This window comes from Leptinotarsa decemlineata, unplaced genomic scaffold, assembly GCF_025532065.1.
Source record: "Leptinotarsa decemlineata unplaced genomic scaffold, Ldec_3_MD MMD2_tig00002082_RagTag_RagTag, whole genome shotgun sequence".
Lineage (NCBI taxonomy): Eukaryota > Metazoa > Arthropoda > Insecta > Coleoptera > Chrysomelidae > Leptinotarsa > Leptinotarsa decemlineata.
Window position 1 is genome coordinate 1,076,948 of NW_027412573.1, and position 17,816 is coordinate 1,094,763.

At 34.6% G+C, this 17,816-nt stretch overlaps 1 protein-coding gene across 1 annotated transcript; it reads left to right on the top strand.

The window, feature by feature from the left end:
• The first annotated feature begins 567 nt into the window (after window positions 1-567).
• Window positions 568-17,577, top strand: Rtf1 (RNA polymerase-associated protein Rtf1). Its single transcript, XM_074176777.1, has 7 exons — window positions 568-765; window positions 2,532-2,896; window positions 6,111-6,502; window positions 9,332-9,702; window positions 13,440-13,937; window positions 14,350-14,587; window positions 17,246-17,577. Exons 1-7 carry the CDS (start codon window positions 694-696, stop codon window positions 17,344-17,346), a joined length of 2,037 nt encoding a protein of 678 aa, XP_074032878.1. The 5' UTR covers window positions 568-693; the 3' UTR covers window positions 17,347-17,577.
• Window positions 17,578-17,816: the final 239 nt, after the last annotated feature.

A 17,816-nucleotide genomic window follows, 5' to 3' on the forward strand; every position in this document is an offset into this window, starting at 1 on the left:
TTGTTCCGAACACAACAAAAAATTGAAACCCCATCATCAGTAAAGATACTGAAAAATAAGATAGGAATAAAAAACTACACAAAATGTTTGGGAGTTTGTATTCATAAGCACCTTCACTGGTTTACTAACATTTTTGATCTAGGACGGAAACTATAATAATATATAGTACTAAAGTTGTAAGCAAATATTTAAATGACGTATCATTAAGAATAATTTATTTCGCTAATTTTGCAGCTTCACTTAGATTTGGCATAATATTCATCTCCTGAAAAATAATAGCAATATGCACAATTGGAAACCACCGAAAATTTCAAGTTTGACAACTAACAGTCTATGAAAAATTTGAATTGATGGAAGTAACTCCAGATACCGCTGGGGGACTTGGAGTCACGAATCCTTCGGGATTCATTCACAATTCATATGAGTATACAAAATATTTCAAAACTGAGAAATATACGTATTTTCTATTATAGTTCATCAGACATTTCAACTAAGGAACAAAAGGCTGTTCTGTCATTTATTTAGTAAATTGGCAACCTTGTACGATATATGTCAGTGTCTTGAATGAATTTTCCCAGTTGTCTGTTATCTGTCTTGCCCAGTGTTTTGATTTAGTGTGTTGTGTTTGGCATCGAAAGTGCTGGATGAAAAGCAAAATTTAACAGTAATTGTCTTGGTGTACCTTGGTTCATCATGGTCAAACGAAAAAATACTGCTTTAATAGAGAGTGACTCCAGCAATGATTCTGAAAGCGACCTGGATTCGGTAAGAAGAAACTCTACCTAACCTTCAACGCCTTAATTTTGGATCAAAACCTTTTTAAAATTCAGTTGAAAATTTGAAAATAATGTGCATTCTTTGTGTGCCATGTGAAATTTCTTTGTCAATCACATTTCAGAAGTTAATGGATCTTGATAATAGGAACTGGAAAAGACCTGAATATAAAGAAAAAGTGACCAGCTAACAAATAACAGCAACTTCTTTCAATGATAAATGTATCGAAATCTACCATATTCAACTTACCTTAGAGTCGCAATTATGTATTCACTTATATAAATCAATTTGCAATTAATAACGTCACTAAACTGAAATTACTCAGGATGAAGTCAGAGACCCATAAATAATATGAGAAGATACCATTGTAGGTACATTTTTCATCTAACCATAGATCTCTAGAAGTTGGTAGAACGTAACATGTGTTTCGCTATGCAATAGCTTCTTCAGGCATGTCTATACACGTCTGATAAATAACAGACCGATATCAATACTACCAATCTTGTCAAAGATCTTTGAAAAAATACTGAAACTGGAAATTAAATATTCAGTTTGATCAGAACAAAGTTTTCACAAAGTGCCAGAATGGTTTTTGGCATTAATAAATTCACAACCGCTGTAATAATAAACCATAGAAATATTTCCCGATCAAACATTGTAGCTTTTAAGCAGTTACTACAAAATGAACAATGGACAGATATGATTTAACCTACATCTGTACGAAGCTCTCCGTGTTCCCAGTAGTTTAAAAAAATAATGGTTCAGAGCAGGCTAGGAAAGCACATAAACTTGTTGATTATCTTGTTAAAACTAGGCATTGCCGTAAATAAATAAATAAGTAAAGATTTTGATAAAGAGTATAAACTTTCACGGTCCGAGATAACTACATCAAAGCTATTTTCTGAGTTTGTTGGCCGTGGTCCACAAGTTTTATGCCTGTCAATTTTTATTAGTAAAATTTTTCGCTTATAGCATATCATTTGATGAATTTATGTAACATGTATTTTGGAAATGTATTCATTTTTTTAATTGACGACTGTAAGCACTTTTACGAGTCAACTGAGAATAAATATCTATCCATCTGTATTATATGTTTTTTTTTCATCATAAAATTCCTTGAAATAGTTTTTGATTCAAGTAAATGTGGGTTTCTTATCGCGAAAATTATGATGAGTAAGATATAGATTGAAACATTTAAAAACAATATTTGTTCGAGGCAAAATTTTCACTGTTTTAACTATTATTTTTTATGCAATTCTTTGCTGAGGTCATTCTGCACATACTCAAAGAATTTTTGGTATTCAAATACAAGTTATACAGTACATACTATAATAATAATCTTCATTTTACTTGGAGACAATACATGATTGTATAGAAATTGCAGAGAGTGAGTTTTCGTGATCTAGGAATTGTAACTGCTCTTGAAAATGTATAGATGCAATTTAGCTGGTTGAAAAACTCAGAAGTTGTGACAATTTTGGTTCAGTATTCTCCTATGCAATCCCTCTATCTGTCGGATGCATCTCTAGACAATTTCTTATCCAAGAAGCTGACTATTGTATCGAAGAGTTCTTGTCAGATGAAGATGTCTCTTCTGTTCTAATATTGAAGTACTGAACCTCCCATTTTTTTTCTAATCCAATTGCTTTATGAATACACATATTTAAAAAAAATTGAACTACATATTTGTACGAATTGAAACTGCGGTTTAGGGCCCCACTGAAGTATTTTATTTCATTATATCTGTCGCCTTTCAGGAGTTCTTGAACCTCGCCAAGAACAAAAATAAAAAGAAACCCTCCCCAAAGGCAAAATATTCTTCAGAATCTGGTTCCGACAGCGATGATTCATCAAAAAACAGCAAGAAGAAAGTGAAAAGGGATTCTGTCTCTTCTGAATCAGAAAAAGAAGAAAGCGGCAAGGAGGATGACGGAAAGGCATCAGAACCCGAAGAGGGAGAGGTCTCCGATTCCTCCAGTTCGGAAGAAGAGTTCAACGACGGTTACGACGACCAGTTGATGGGTGACGAGGAAGACAGAGCCAGGCTGGCCTCCTTAACGGAGAAAGAAAGGGAGACGGAGATTTTCAAGCGTATTGAGCAAAGGGAGCTCATGAAGACTAGGTGAGTTTTGTCAGGAAACTATGGGGAAATTGAAACTGTTTGTGTTTTTGGGTTTTTAGGCTGTCCTCTGTTGGGTTTCGCCGGCACAAGTTGCTGACATCTTCAGAGGAATGAGTTGTTTCTTCCAATAGACGACAGTCTAAAAGCCTCGAAACTGCAAATTATTTCAAAAGTTGGCAGTAAAACTACGGGGAAATTGTGACAGTTTTCAGAGGGATATGTTATTGCTTTCAAGTTTGTAGGTATACTGTACAGAGTATCTCCTCCCATGCTGGCAAATGATAGAAAAAACTTCCAATAGATGACAGACTAAAAGCTCAAAACCATCATCAGTTTCAAACTATGGCTGTGAAAGCCAAAATGGGGGAATTGTTGCAGTTATTTTGGTATAATGAGACTTTATCATTTGTTGGGGATATTATTTATAATTTGTAAAATACTCATGGCTTACATTTTAGTCAATTTTTATAGGATTGGAATGTTCTCTTATCAACTTGTATCCTTTCGTAAATCTAATGTATCTACAAGCATTTTTTAGAAACTGACGAATCTTATCCTCTCAAACTTATTTTAGAAATTGTATTGACGTGTCTAAAAACTGTGTTTCTAAAGACTAATGAAACTATCATTATCATCACTGAGAAATTTATCTTGCCAGATCTCAGAAATTAATCCCAGTTGAGCTTTTATTTATTTATTTATTTAGTTATTTAATACAGGATAAACTCAATTACAGAATAGGGAGTAACAGTGGCATTTGCAAATATGTACTTACATAATATAAATTGTAAATCTACAGGGTGTAACTGAATAAGTGTAAAACATTTGAGAAGATGGTTCCTCATCGAAAAAAAGATAGGATCTTTCATATAAAGAAGCTTCATTGGAGCATCTCTTGTTAAGATACAGCCCCTTAAAGGGGGTACATAAAATTTGTATAACAATTTTTTTCACAAGCACTGAAAAAGTTACAATATTGAAATTAACCTGAAGTTTTGTACTACCAAAAAGACACTTAGCCAGCAATTTATTTGGTTTACCCCATGGTTGTAAGGGGTGGAAAACGCAAACCCTAAAATTTATTTCCAATGTAACTTTTTGTCTTATTATTTGTTTACCATTTAAAAATTTATTTCCGATAGCCTGTTTCATTCTAAACAAAAAATGTCTTTTGGGTTTTTTGCCCAAAATAAACCAGTTCGCAGCAAAAAATTATTTTACGAACAACTACAGAGATACATCGTCATAAATGCGAAGTGGATTCATTGTTATTTTGTAGTTAGTACCTGCATTAAACGATTAAAGGGTAATAAACAAAACTAGTTTATTAATAACAAAACACACAACATGTAGAAATCATAGTAAATGTTCGATATGTCTACCTTCAGACATTACGCATGCGTCTAGACGTCGGCGCATTGAGCCACGTATTCGCTCAAATATTTCTGGAGCCTCTCTGATTACCCTGCACGCATCGATGATGCGGTTTCTTAAGTCCTCTACATCGAGAACAGGAGTACGATAAACCAAATGCTGTAAATGGCCCCAAATAGAGAAATCGAGAAGATTGAGATCCGGGGATCGAGCGGGCCGGCTCTGTGGTCCTCCTCGACCTATCCACTGATTTGCATATGTTTCAGTTAAATGCTGACGTGCTACTTGACTAAAATGGGCGGGAGCCCCATCATGCATAAAAAACATATCCCTTCTGACGCCCAAAGGAACTTCCTCCAGCAGTACTGGATGCACTTCTCTTAAAAATTGAACGTATGCCTCACCATTCAATCGAGGAGGTAGAAAATGAGGCCCAATCAAGTAAATCATCCCCAATAACTCCGAGCCACACGTTGAGAGAAAACTGTTCTTGATGGTTAGTTTCGACAATAGCGTGAGGGTTTTCATCAGCCCATATGTGGTAATTATGTCTGTGAATTCTATCGTTTTCAGAAAGTCACAATTTCTTCTAATCATTTCAGCGATGTATCTCTGTAGTTGGTGGTAAAATAATTTTTTGCTGCGAACTGGTTTATTTTGGGCAAAAAACCCAAGAGACATTTTTTGTTAAAAATGAAACAGGCTATCGGAAATAAATTTTTATATGGTAAACAAATATTAAGACAAAAAATTACATTGGAAATAAATTTTAGGGGTTGCGTTTTCCACCCCTTACAACCATGGAGTAAACCAAATAAATTTCTGGCTAAGTGTCTTTTTGATAGTACAAATAATGTAACTCTTTTAGTGCTTGTGAAAAAAATTGTTATACAAATTTTATATACCCCCTTTAAGGGGGTGTATCTTAACATTTATATGAACCTGATAGTAGGGACTCCACACAACAGAATCATATTCCAGCCTTTATTGAACAAAAGTGAAATAAAGTAATTTCAATGTTGAAGCTTTTCCAAAGCCTTTTGTATTCCTAACTAAGAAGCCATACATGTGATAAGCAGCTGTCAGAGTAGTGTCAATATGTTTATTAAAAGAGAGGAATGAATCAAAAGTAACACCTAGATCAGTGAGTGTGTCAGAACGCTCCAGAACTTGATTGTTTATGACGTAGTTGTGTAATGTCAAATTCGTTTTCAGTGAGTAAGACATTACATTTGGATATGTTGAGAGATAGATTATTCTTCTGACACCATGTAGCACCACGATTTAAATTCAGGGCGAGACGTTCGCAATCATTAGAACATGTTATATTGTGATACAGTTTCAAGTCATCTGCGTATAAGAGGAAATTGACATCAATCTCAGCTTCGATATCATTAATGAACATATTGAACAGTAGGGGTCCTAGGTTTGATCCTTGTGGTACACCAGATGTGGCTGGGTTATCCACAAGTCATTGGATAACCCAGAAGTCGAAAGCTTGTTGAGCAGGATACTATGGTCAAGTTTGTCGAACGCTTTAGAAAAATCAGTGTAGATGACACAAGTCTGAGACTGATAATCAATACGCTCCGCAATACATTTATAAATGGTCACTATTTTCACAGGTTTTGTTTGGACTCAAATATTTGTTAACTGAGAACTTTATGAAAAATGTTCACAACCAAAAACTCGACTGTCGAGGTTATGATGATTTATAATAAACTTTTCATTAGCAAATTTAACTACACTTCTATTTATTAATTAAAGAAAAAGTTCCACCCAAAGTACATTAGACGAAGAAATTGGGGAAAAGTAGTTGGGAATATATTCAAAATTTCAGGTTTGAGATCGAAAAGAAGCTCAGGCAAGCAAAGAAAGCAGAACGTGCCAAAGACAAGCCATCAAAGCCAAAAGAAAAGGACAAAGACAAGGACAAAGAGGTCGCGAATAAACTCCAAAATGACTTCAGCTCCATCGACCACAAAGAAAGAAGCAAGGAACGTAAGAAAAACATAGAAGAAAACCGCGGTAGGGTGGATAAACGTGTCAACGCTATGGCGGAACTGAAAGCCAGACGTGAAGGGAAAATCAAAAGGGAGGAAGCAGAAGAAGAACGAAAGAAAAAAGAGGAACAGAAGAAAAAAGATGAGGAGGAGCAGATTCTCTCCAAGAAGAACGAATTGAAACTGAAGGCGTCTGATATTTACTCTGATGATAGTGAAGATGATGATGGTGAGTCTGTTTTACAGTTCTAGCATCAGCAAATTCTTGTCTGCATGTCTTATTGATAATTTGTCCTCGATTTCAATGGATTCTTTGGATGTAGCAGAATTATCGTCATTATTTCTTGATCTATTCGCGGGCAGATGGCGCTGTTCGTAACCTAAATTATATTTCTTGATCTATTCGCGGGCAGATGGCGCTGTCCGTAACTATAAATTATTGCTTGATCTATAACGGTCGGATTGGAACCTTTGCAATATCGTAATTTACGTAATCGTTGTAGTCATTAGGTGGGCCTTATGAAAACGGAGTAATAATCGTGGTAATTATAGTAGGTACCAAATAAATTAACAATATTAATAAAAATCACAATATATATATATATATATGTATATATATATATATATATATATATATATATATATATATATATATATATATATATATATATATATATATATATATATATATATATATATATATATATATATATATATATATATATATATAATATATATATATACATATAGAAAATACAATAGAATAGAATATAATATAAATGTAAATGTACAAATTTTCGTCTAATCTTCAACCTCAGATTCGTCACTGTTGCTACCGCTATCATCAAAGTAAATTATGATTGGTTCAATATTGTGTTCAATACGGTTGTCTACGTCCCACATTTTTTGCTCCTCTTTTAAAACATGCTGCATGCATTTCTTCCAGTCTTCTGCAGAAACAGTTCGAATAGCTTCTTGTAGGTGATGTTGCACGTCCACTAATTCAAATGTTCTGTTTTCTCGTGCCACATATCCTTTTACTTGCGCTCAGATTAATTCTATTGGGTTTAATTCGCAGTGGTATGGTGGTAACCTTAAAACTGTAATTCCACGACTTAACGCCATTTCATCCACTGCGAATTTTTTATATTTGTCTGTGTGTAATTTTGTTAGCTGAAGTAGTTCTGCCTTTGAACTATCTTTGTTATATTGGATGTTCTTATTAATTAACCATTCTTGAATTGCTGCTTTTTTCCATGATTGTTTCGGTAATGGTTCTAAATGTCGACTATGGTATGGGGCATCGTCCATGACGATGACAGACCCAGGTTCCACAAGTTGAATGATGCCTTCAAACCATTTTCAAAACACCTCCGCATTCATCTCTTCATGATAGTCGCCTGTTTTCTTAGATTTAAATATTAATTCACCATTTGGTAAAAATCCACTGTCGCTTCCTATATGCGTAACTATCAGACGACTACCTTTTCCAGATGGCTGTTTTAACCCAACTGACAAACCTTCAATAAAGGCTTGTCGTGCACTTGTTATATTACCATCCTGCCATACTTTTTTGACCGTATGTCCTTGGTTAACCCATGTCTCGTCCACGAAGTACAATTTTTTTTTGAGCTTCCGAAATTCGTCAATTTTTCTTAGATAGTTTCTTCTCCATGCTATTATTTCTTGACGTTCAATGAGAATGCTTTTCCTGTCAACTTTTCCGTACGTAAATTTCATTTCGTGTACAAGTTTCCTAAAAGTTTCTTTACCCATTTTTGGGACCAATTCATGATTGCTAAGTGCCTCCAGAACTTTTTGTAGTGTGGGCAGCTCATTTCTGAAAAAGAAACTGTGAATATTCTGCGTATACTGGTTTTGGCTTCTTCATCAACTGTGATTTTTTTTCGTCCGCTACTAGTTTTTGGCGTTTGTACGTCCCCATGAATTTCTGCTTCTCTTAGTATTTTGTAAATCGATGATTTTGGTACACCGGTATAATCAGAGCACATATCAACTAATTTATCTTTTGTAATTGTGGAACTTAATGATGTAGAAATGCCCGGTTGGTTATTCGGAGGTACACATGTATAATTACAGCACATATGCACAAAGTCATCTTTTGGTGGCTGATGATCTCTTTCAAGACAGTGAAATACTCGCAGTACAATTTGTTTTTCTCTTACTGACTGAGACTCCAATCGTTTTACCTTTTTCGACGTGGAAGGCCCGACCATGTCTCCCATTTTTTGAGTAGTTTGAGAACGGTGTAAAAATATAATTATGTAACGCTTAAACACTTATTAGCACTATAATTTTCACCAATTGTTATCACAACACGTCGATTGCTGACTAACTTAACTGTAAAACGTACAATTCACGCTGTATAATTCACAAACCAATGAAACGCCCATGGATGCAAGTACATTAGTGAGGACTGCAACGATGAGATGGAAGTTACGGTAAAGTGACAAAGACAGAAATATCGTTGCGTACAGCGTTGCCACTAGTTGTAATAAATATCTAACACTATACAGAAAATAATGAATTTTAACTGATCAGTAATCAGGAAATGTAAAAGTATTACTCATTACAAGCTCATTACTGATTTTTGTCATAAATAAAACCTTATAATCGTACTAGTATTGTGTATTATCTATAATTTGCCACAACCTACAACTCTACTGCTTACTATATTTTGATTCTGCTATGAACTGGTAACGTAAAATTTAGATATGACAACGCGCTTTACTCTCAATCATTATTGGTTTTACTATAGTGACTAGAACTTTTAAAAAAAAGTATTTTTGACAATAAATCGGACTAAAAAGTCAAAAATAAGTATAGTTTAAAAAAACTAAAAAACTCGCTTTTGAAGAACATCGAACTAAAAAGTTGAAAATATTTTTTTAAATAAGCTTCGATGTTCGATGTTCTTCAAAAGCATGTTACGCTATTTGACTTCAAAGTGTGTCTGTCAAACACTCAACTATTAAATTTTGAAAACTCTCCTGTCGGTCCTTCTTCTTTTTTCATCAAACCAAATTTTGTTTTGTAGACGACAAAAGCACCTCATCTTCGCAACCCAAGTCGGCTCCGGCTCCTTCTGTCCGGTCGCGTTCCCGCTCCCACTCTTCGTCCAGCTCGAGTTCGAGCGACAACGATGACAACGAAGAAGAGGAGAAGTCGTCTACTTCGAAGCCATCCACTTACGTGCCAACCCGGCAAGACCTGAACCTCATCCGGCTGTCGAGGCACAAGCTCGAGCGGTTCGTGCACATGCCGTTCTTCGACCGCATCGCCAAAGGGTGTTACGTCAAAGTGGGCATAGGACAGCACAATAACGCCCCCGTTTACAGGGTGGCCGAAGTTATAGGCGTCTACGAGACGGCGAAGATTTATAATTTGGGGAAAACGAAGACGAATAAGGTGAGTCAGCTTATTTTTTTCCTTTGCACAATGGTGAGTGACTGAGTACATTTTGAAAAAAATCTGTAGTTTTCTTACTGTGAAAAGATGGAAACTAATAGGCCTTTTCATCACAAATTTTTTCTGCGCATGCGTCAGTATCTGCCATCTTTTTCGTACTGTTTTTTGTAAACAACCATGTTAAAGAGCCCGCAACTCATGTTTTAAAAATTATAATATAAATTGAAGTTTATTAATTGTAAAAAATGTAGAAAAAAAAGTAGTACGTCAAAATAATCAGAAAACATTTTTGTACTCCATTATAATTATGTTATCTGTACGAAAAGGAACAACAAAACGGTGTTGTTATGGAGTATGTAAAAGTGATACAAGATATTAATCATTCAAAACCAACACATACTATTTTATAAATTTTCCAAAGCCTTGTCTTGAATATCGCAAAAAAATAATCGAATCATCAAGCAAATTACATTACATTACATGTGCAAAATGTGAATTATGGGTGAAAAAATGTAGCAGAAGTGACCGCGGCTTTGAATCTATTGATGATGTTACCAAGGATACTTATATTTGCTCACCACATTTCATTGGAGAAAGTGGTCCAACTGAACAAAACCCTGATCCTTTAAGCCAGGGGTCTCCAAATCCGGCCCGCCAGTGTCATCAATCTGGCCCGCGACAGCCAATGATTACCTAATTGTTGTTACTATTGCTGTGATAAGTTGAAGAAGAAAACACAGAATGATAATTACTCGGTTTTATTTACTTGCAAGGTAAAACTTAACGACAGAAATGATGACAAAGAAAACTTAACTTAAGTATCTAAGTTTGAGCATATCAATAACTAACAAATAATTGAAATGAATCACAGTAAAACAAAAACACTAACGAGATTTATGTAATTGTGATTTTCCACCGACAATACTTTGTAGTTGTGGATCAATTTTACTTGTACCAATTATCAAAAGAGATTTAAGATGCTAATCGGTTAATTGAGATCTGTAAACATTCTTTGTGTACTTCATCTCGGAAAACGTTTTTTCACACAAGTAAGTAGTACTAAAAACAGAAAACAACCCACGAGCAAATTTATGCAAATTATCAAATTGTTCCAGTGGAAGACTTATAAAATTCCAACAAAGATGAATTTTGATATTTGTTCTCAAGTATATCACTGCACGGTAAATCAATAATTTCCATTTGGACTTCCGGAGCCAGGGTTTCAATGTCAGAATCAAAAGGATTTTCAAAAAGCTTAATTTCATTCGCAATGACATCAAAATCTGAAAAACGAGTATCATAATTTATCTTCAAAGCACTCAAAGTTTCGATTGCAAAATTGACGGGACATTCAGTCTCTGTAGTGTGGCTGAATATTTCACATGTTTCAAAATGTGTGAAACATTTTTTACGTAATTGCGATTGAAATAGTATTATTTTCTGCCTGAAGGATTTGATATTGGTGTATAAATTAGGGAGAAGCTGATTTTCTCCTTGCAATCTCAAATTCAGTTCGTTCATATGATTTGTCAAATCGACATAGAAGGCTAACTTCCACATCCATTCACTATTTTCGAAATCGGCAAAAGGGCGCTGTTTCTCATTTAAAAAAATGTCGATCTCTGCTCGAAGTTCAAAAAAGCGCTTAAGAACTTTTCCGCAACTAAGCCAGCGTACGGCAGTATGATATGGTAAATCATTTTCTCCAATCTGTTGAATAAACTCGCGGAATTGTCGGTGATTCAGCCCAGTGGATCTGATGAAGTTAAAAACTGATATGACTGGTTTTAGAACTTCAGACATATCCAAACATTTTCCGCACAAGGACTGTTGATGAATGATACAATGTAAGACTAATGGTTTTGAACCACCATCATTTTCTACAGCCTTTGACACAAGTGCATCCACTCCTTTATTTTTACCATACATATTTTTGCCTCGATCAGTTGTTATAGATTTCAAATTTCTCCATCGAAGGTTCTTTTTATTAATGGCATTTTCAACTCCCTTAAAAATATCTGCCCCAGTTGTCGTGCCGTGAATACTATCAATACCAAGAAGTTCTTCATACACTTCATAGCTTTTATCTACTCCGCGAATAAAAATCAACACCTGAGCAGTATCTGTCACATCCGTTGACTCATTCAATGCTAGAGAAAACCACTGATGATGTCCATTTTTGTCAGACAGTTGAGATGATATATTTTCTGCGATGTCTTGCACCCTCCGAGCCACGGTGTTTGCTGACAAACTAAACAAAGATTGCTACGATTTGAGTCCGCGTTTCAAAGCTTCAAATTTTTCCTTTCGCAAACTTCCTGTATACTTGGAGTAACTTTGAAGATGTTTCGATTCATAGTGTCATTTAATGTTATTGTCTTTGAAAACAGCTATGGTTTTATTACAAATTAAACATAGCGCCTTATTACTGGACTCAATCACAAAATACTAAAAGTTCCATTTTTCTTGGAACGTTCTGCATTCACTGTCGATTTTTCCCTTCTTTTCCATACTAACAAATCACACATAAAAACAATAAGTCAAATCAAAATACTTTTATTGACGGGTGTTACTTTATTTCACAATAGACAGTTTCGCTTCCTTCGCCTTTCCTACGCAGACTAACTCGCAGTTGCGCCGCTAGCCTTTTTATATGCAATTATCACTGCCATCTCGAGGCGATCGAAATACACTAGCTAGAACCAGAACTTTCTCGAACCAACGCGGTAATTCCAAATATTTAATTACGCCTAATGCCACCTAGCGGGTAGCTGGGAAAGATAGTACATAGTACCACTACTCGCCACTAGATGTCGTTAAGTGTCACAATACACAATAATAATTGAAATGCATAAAAACCGTAAGTTTGCTTAGGTCACGCACTTTGCGACTATCCTAGTCTAGAAATATAGTTAAGGGCAGGTATTGGCTCTTGGAACAAACTGAAAAAATCATTATGGCCCGAAGGCTTTAAAGTTTGGAGACCCCTGGTCTAATATAATATAAATTGATTTGAAATCCCTGAAAACAAAAAAAAATCCAAAAGAAGTAACCAAAATAACAATTTTATTAAACAAAAACTGAAATTACAAAGAAATAACATACAAGCAACAACCAAAAAAATAAAATAATTGAAATATTAATAAAAGCTGAAAATTAAAAAAAATCTAAAAATATTAACAAAAAATAAAAATTAAAAGATTCCGAAACCAAGTTATGTCGTTAAGTTTCGATTGTTAATAATATTTTTTATTTTTTTTTATTTTCAGCCTTTATTATTATTTAAATTTTTTTATTTTTTTGCTTGTTGCTTGTATGTTATTTCTTTGTAATTTCAGTTTTTGTTTAATAAAATTGTCATTTTCGGTTAATCTTTTTATTTATTTTTTTCAGGGATTTCAAATCAATTTATATATTAGACAATGGAAGTCCGAACTGATGAACTACACTTTGATTCAATTATGCTCATAAATAAAAAACTGAGTGAAATATCGTTTTCCCAATTCAAATTATTTTGGTAATCCGGCTCGAAGGACCAGTTGTAACTTTCGCCTTTGTTTTGAAGTGAAGATTTATAAACTTTCAGGTCAATTGAAGTTTCATTCGTGCTTGGCTTTCGAACATCTAAGTTGTTTCAGTTAAGGACAGTCTCAAGTTACTTTTTTTAAAAGGATTGTGATTTCTTTAGTAGTTTAGTTCATGCAGTTCATTTGGGTTATCAATATCTTCTTTTCCAGGGTTTGAAAGTCAGACACGGCACCCAAGAGCGAGTATTCCGACTAGAATTTGTATCGAACCAGGAATTCTCCGACCCGGAATACCACAAGTGGATCGAAGCGAGCGCCGCGGCGGGTAACGACCTGCCCGCCAAGTCGAAGATCGACCAGAAACAGGCCGACATCAAGGAAGCGATCAGCTACGAGTTCAATGAGCAGGACGTCGAACGGATCATCCAGGAAAAGCAGCGGTTCAAATCGAACCCTTTCAACTATGCCATGAGGAAGACGCAGCTGATGAAAGAGAGGGACTCGGCGATGAGCAGGGGGGATGAAGAGGCTGCCAGGGAGCTCGGACAAAAGTTGACGGATCTCGAAGAGAGAGCTACGGAGTTGGACAAGTTACGAACGTCGACGATATCTAGTATATCGTACATAAATAATCGCAATAGGAAGAAGAATGTTGAGGAGGCGGAGAAGGCAATTATGGCCGAGGTTCGGGCGAACAAAGGAAAGAAGGTGAGTTTTCCGAGTTTAGACGTAAAACAGATGATATTTATCCAGCGGCGGCTCGTCAAAAGAGGCAAGGGAGGCTTAGCCTCCCCATAAAATTTGAGGCTATTCATCGCAATAAGATAAAAGATATTGACAAATAATTATGATTATTTTTTTCTAAAAATGCTTGGGTATCATTACTTTACCATTAATTTTCAATATAAATACATACCAACAGCATATGCAGGAATTACTTCAGTGAAGATTCCTGCACTGACGCCTGTCGGATATAATCCAACATTCTTCGTGGTATTAGCCAGAGGAGCAGTTGTTTTCTGATAAGTGTCAGTCCATCAAAAGTCTAATTAAGAATTCCCATCCTCTGAGAAGACTGAGGTCACCACTGATCATCATCATGGATTTTTTCCATTTCCAGATCGAGGATCCATTCACCAGAAGATCAACAAAACCTCGAATGAATTTCAAAGCAGGTGAGAAAGAGGCTCGCGCTGCGGCCCTGTCGAAAGCTCCTGCCGAACTCAAGAAACCGGAAGCTTCACAGCAACCCGATACTGCAAAGAAACCAACTCAAGGGGCGACGCAAGTCTCTCAAGACGATCTGTTTTCAGCTCACGATTTCGATATCAAAATCGACCTTGAGGTCCCCTTATCAGGTATGTTGGGTTTTTTGAGTCTATTATTGAAATGATTTTTCAGTTTTCATCAACCATTTTGTACTGTTACATTCATTTTCACTGTTTATTTTTGTTGTTGGGATGAATGGACGAAAATACTCCATGAAGTTGAAGCTTTTCTTTCCCACGTTGAATATTTCACTCTCATATCTTTTACGAGAACTTTGAATTTATCGTTTTAATCGTTTTACTACTCTACTTCGTCCTAGTATATGTTATTTGACTGTTCTTATACTATGTTGATGGGCTTGTTTCATGATTTTTTGGTTTATAGTTCACTTGATAGAAATTTTAAATTGTAAAACAGTAGTTTTACGTAGTTTTACGTAAAACATAGTTTTCCCGTAATCAATTATTAAAAATCGAATGTGGTAGGCTGATGACGTCACGCCCCTATTCCCGCTTCTTGTTCGATTGACCAATAGGAACAATAGAAATAATCAACATTGCCAAATCGTAAAATTTACGGAGGCTTTAATCATGTATTTAATTATGGAAGTGTAAATGAACCCGTAACGTTTCAATTAATGAAAAATTTTCCACATGGAATAAAATGTACACGAAAAATAATGTTTGGAAATAAGTTCTGAATGTAAAATCAGTACACAATGTCGATAGATCACAAAATATTTACCTAAACTATGATTTTATACATCATTTAATAGATAGATATATAGATAGATCTTTATTCAAATAGGATATCCTAATAATATACAAATCAACTAGAATGGTAGAAATAAAAAAAAAGGTATGTGTTGCATATAGAAATGACTTAAATGTATGACAAACATAAGTTCCATAAAATATTTGTAAAGACATTACTACAAAAACAGCAACATTATACATTCGAAAAATTCCAATGCAACATGTAGAAAGATAAATTACATAATTATTTGAAATATATAAGGAACATTAGATGAATGGAATTATACAAATTACAGCTACAGGTAACAAAGACATAATACATATCATATTACATTTAAAACAAATTTCTTCAGTTCATTTTTAAACATGTTCAGAGATGGGCTATTTTTAATTGCATTAGGTAATTTGTTGAACCGATCAAAACCCTTGAAAAACAATGAGTTCATAGTATTTTTGTTTTTTGTTCTGTTAATATATAAGTTATTATTATTTCGAGTGAAGTGGTGGTGAATATCGTGATGAAAGACAATATACTGATTAAAATAAGATGGTCCTAAATTGTTCAATATTTTGTATACGAAGATCATTGTGAAGTATAGCAGTCTTTGGGAAATGGATTGCCAATTTAAAACATTGAGCATAATATTGATAGGAGTATCTCTACGGCACTTCAAAATGATTCTCATACCACGATTCTGAAGTTTTTGGAGTTGAGACAATTTATTCTGATTGAATAGATATAGGATAGAGGAACAATAGTCAAAGTGTGGCTGAACAATTGACTTGTAAACTGTGATACTTGACTCCGTTGAAAGATTATTGACAATTCTAGAAAAAAAGAATAATTTCTTTGAAATTTTTTTATGAATATACTCAAAATGTTCATCAAACGATAGAGTGTTATCTATCTGGAATCCCAGATATTTAGTTGAATTCACTATTTCAATTTTGTCATCATCAATGTTGAGATTAATAGTTTTAGAGTCTATTTGGCTGTATTTAAACTTGGTGGTGATTATCATCGCTTTAGTTTTCATCACATTCAGCTTGAGTTTATTAATTTTTAAATATTTGTTGACACTTGCTAGAGTATTATTCATTTTTGTATAGCCATCATAAGGTTCACATCGCTACATGCCAATAGAATATCATCAGCAAAAAAGTTCATAAATTCACAGTCGACAAACAATGGCATTTCGTTTAAATATAGTATGAATAGAAGGGGTCCCAGAACACTACCCTGGGGAACTCCAACGTAATTGTCAATTTCACAAGAGAACATGTCTTTAACTCTTACCCGTTGTTTTCTGTTGGTCAAGTAATTAGATAACCAATTATAAACTTTGCCCTCAATTCCATATATATTCAATTTGGCTAGTAGTATAGACCTATCAATGGTCTCAAATGCTCTTTTGAGGTCAAGGAACACGACTACAACAAACTTATTATTATCCAGCCAGATTTAAATTTGTTTAGAGATAGTTGCACTGATGACTCACACGAATGCAATTTGCGAAAACCCGATTGATTGTTGATTAAAATGTCGTTTTTTTCCACATATTCTATTAGTTGGTTATATACTGCTGTTTCAAGTACCTTCTCAATCGGAGGTAAAGTGTTGATTGGCCTGAATTCTTTACATTTAATAGTATGAGGAATTTTGGGTATAGGAACAATAGTACTACTTTTCAATCTATCTGGTATTTCGCCAGTTTCAAGAGAGGTGTTGATAAGGTGCAATATAACGTGACCGATAGTCTCAAAAACTTGTTTCAATATTTTGAAGTTGAGGATTTCACGTATACTGCACTTATTATCCAAGGAAATTATAATTTTACGTACGTCATTTAACGAAAGCAATCTGAATTCTGAGAAAGTTTTGTAAGTTTGCGGTGACCAAATCGTAAATTATCTTCTTCTGTTTCGCCTGCCATTGTATTAGTTTTTTTTTTTAATTTGTTCAAGTTGTTGATTTTTTATTAATGTTTTCAGCCACTCCAGTAAACATCGTCCCAAAATCAGTAACGAAGGACTTGGCCCCCAAACGAAGTTTGAATCTGCAAGACTACAAGAAGAAACGCGGTCTCATATAGTATTTCCCTCGACAGACATTTAGGAAAAATACATACAATTCTTCAAATTTGAAAGTGACTCAAGAAGGCATTCGAGTATTACTTTGTAATTTTATTTATTGTTAAATAATTTCTCTAGGCCTTAACGCGGTACCCCAGTCCCATAGAAGACAGACGTTGTATATATGTATCTTCATATTTTCTCTGACTGTTAAGATAACAAAAATATTCCACAATAAATCTTTTTTTTTATTCGTTTTTTTTTTAATTGTTCCTACTTATATTGGTACTGAAACATTTCTGAAGTGATACAGCTCATCCTTTCATGAGACCATATTTTCATGATTCTCAGCCTGATAAAGCAACTCGTAAATTGTTGTTCAACTCCTTCATAGTTTCTCCGAAAGAAAGATATTCCTCTATGTTTTTTTTATTCGGATCTTGAAAAAACATTCATATTCACATTGATATTAGAAAATTACTTCATTGTA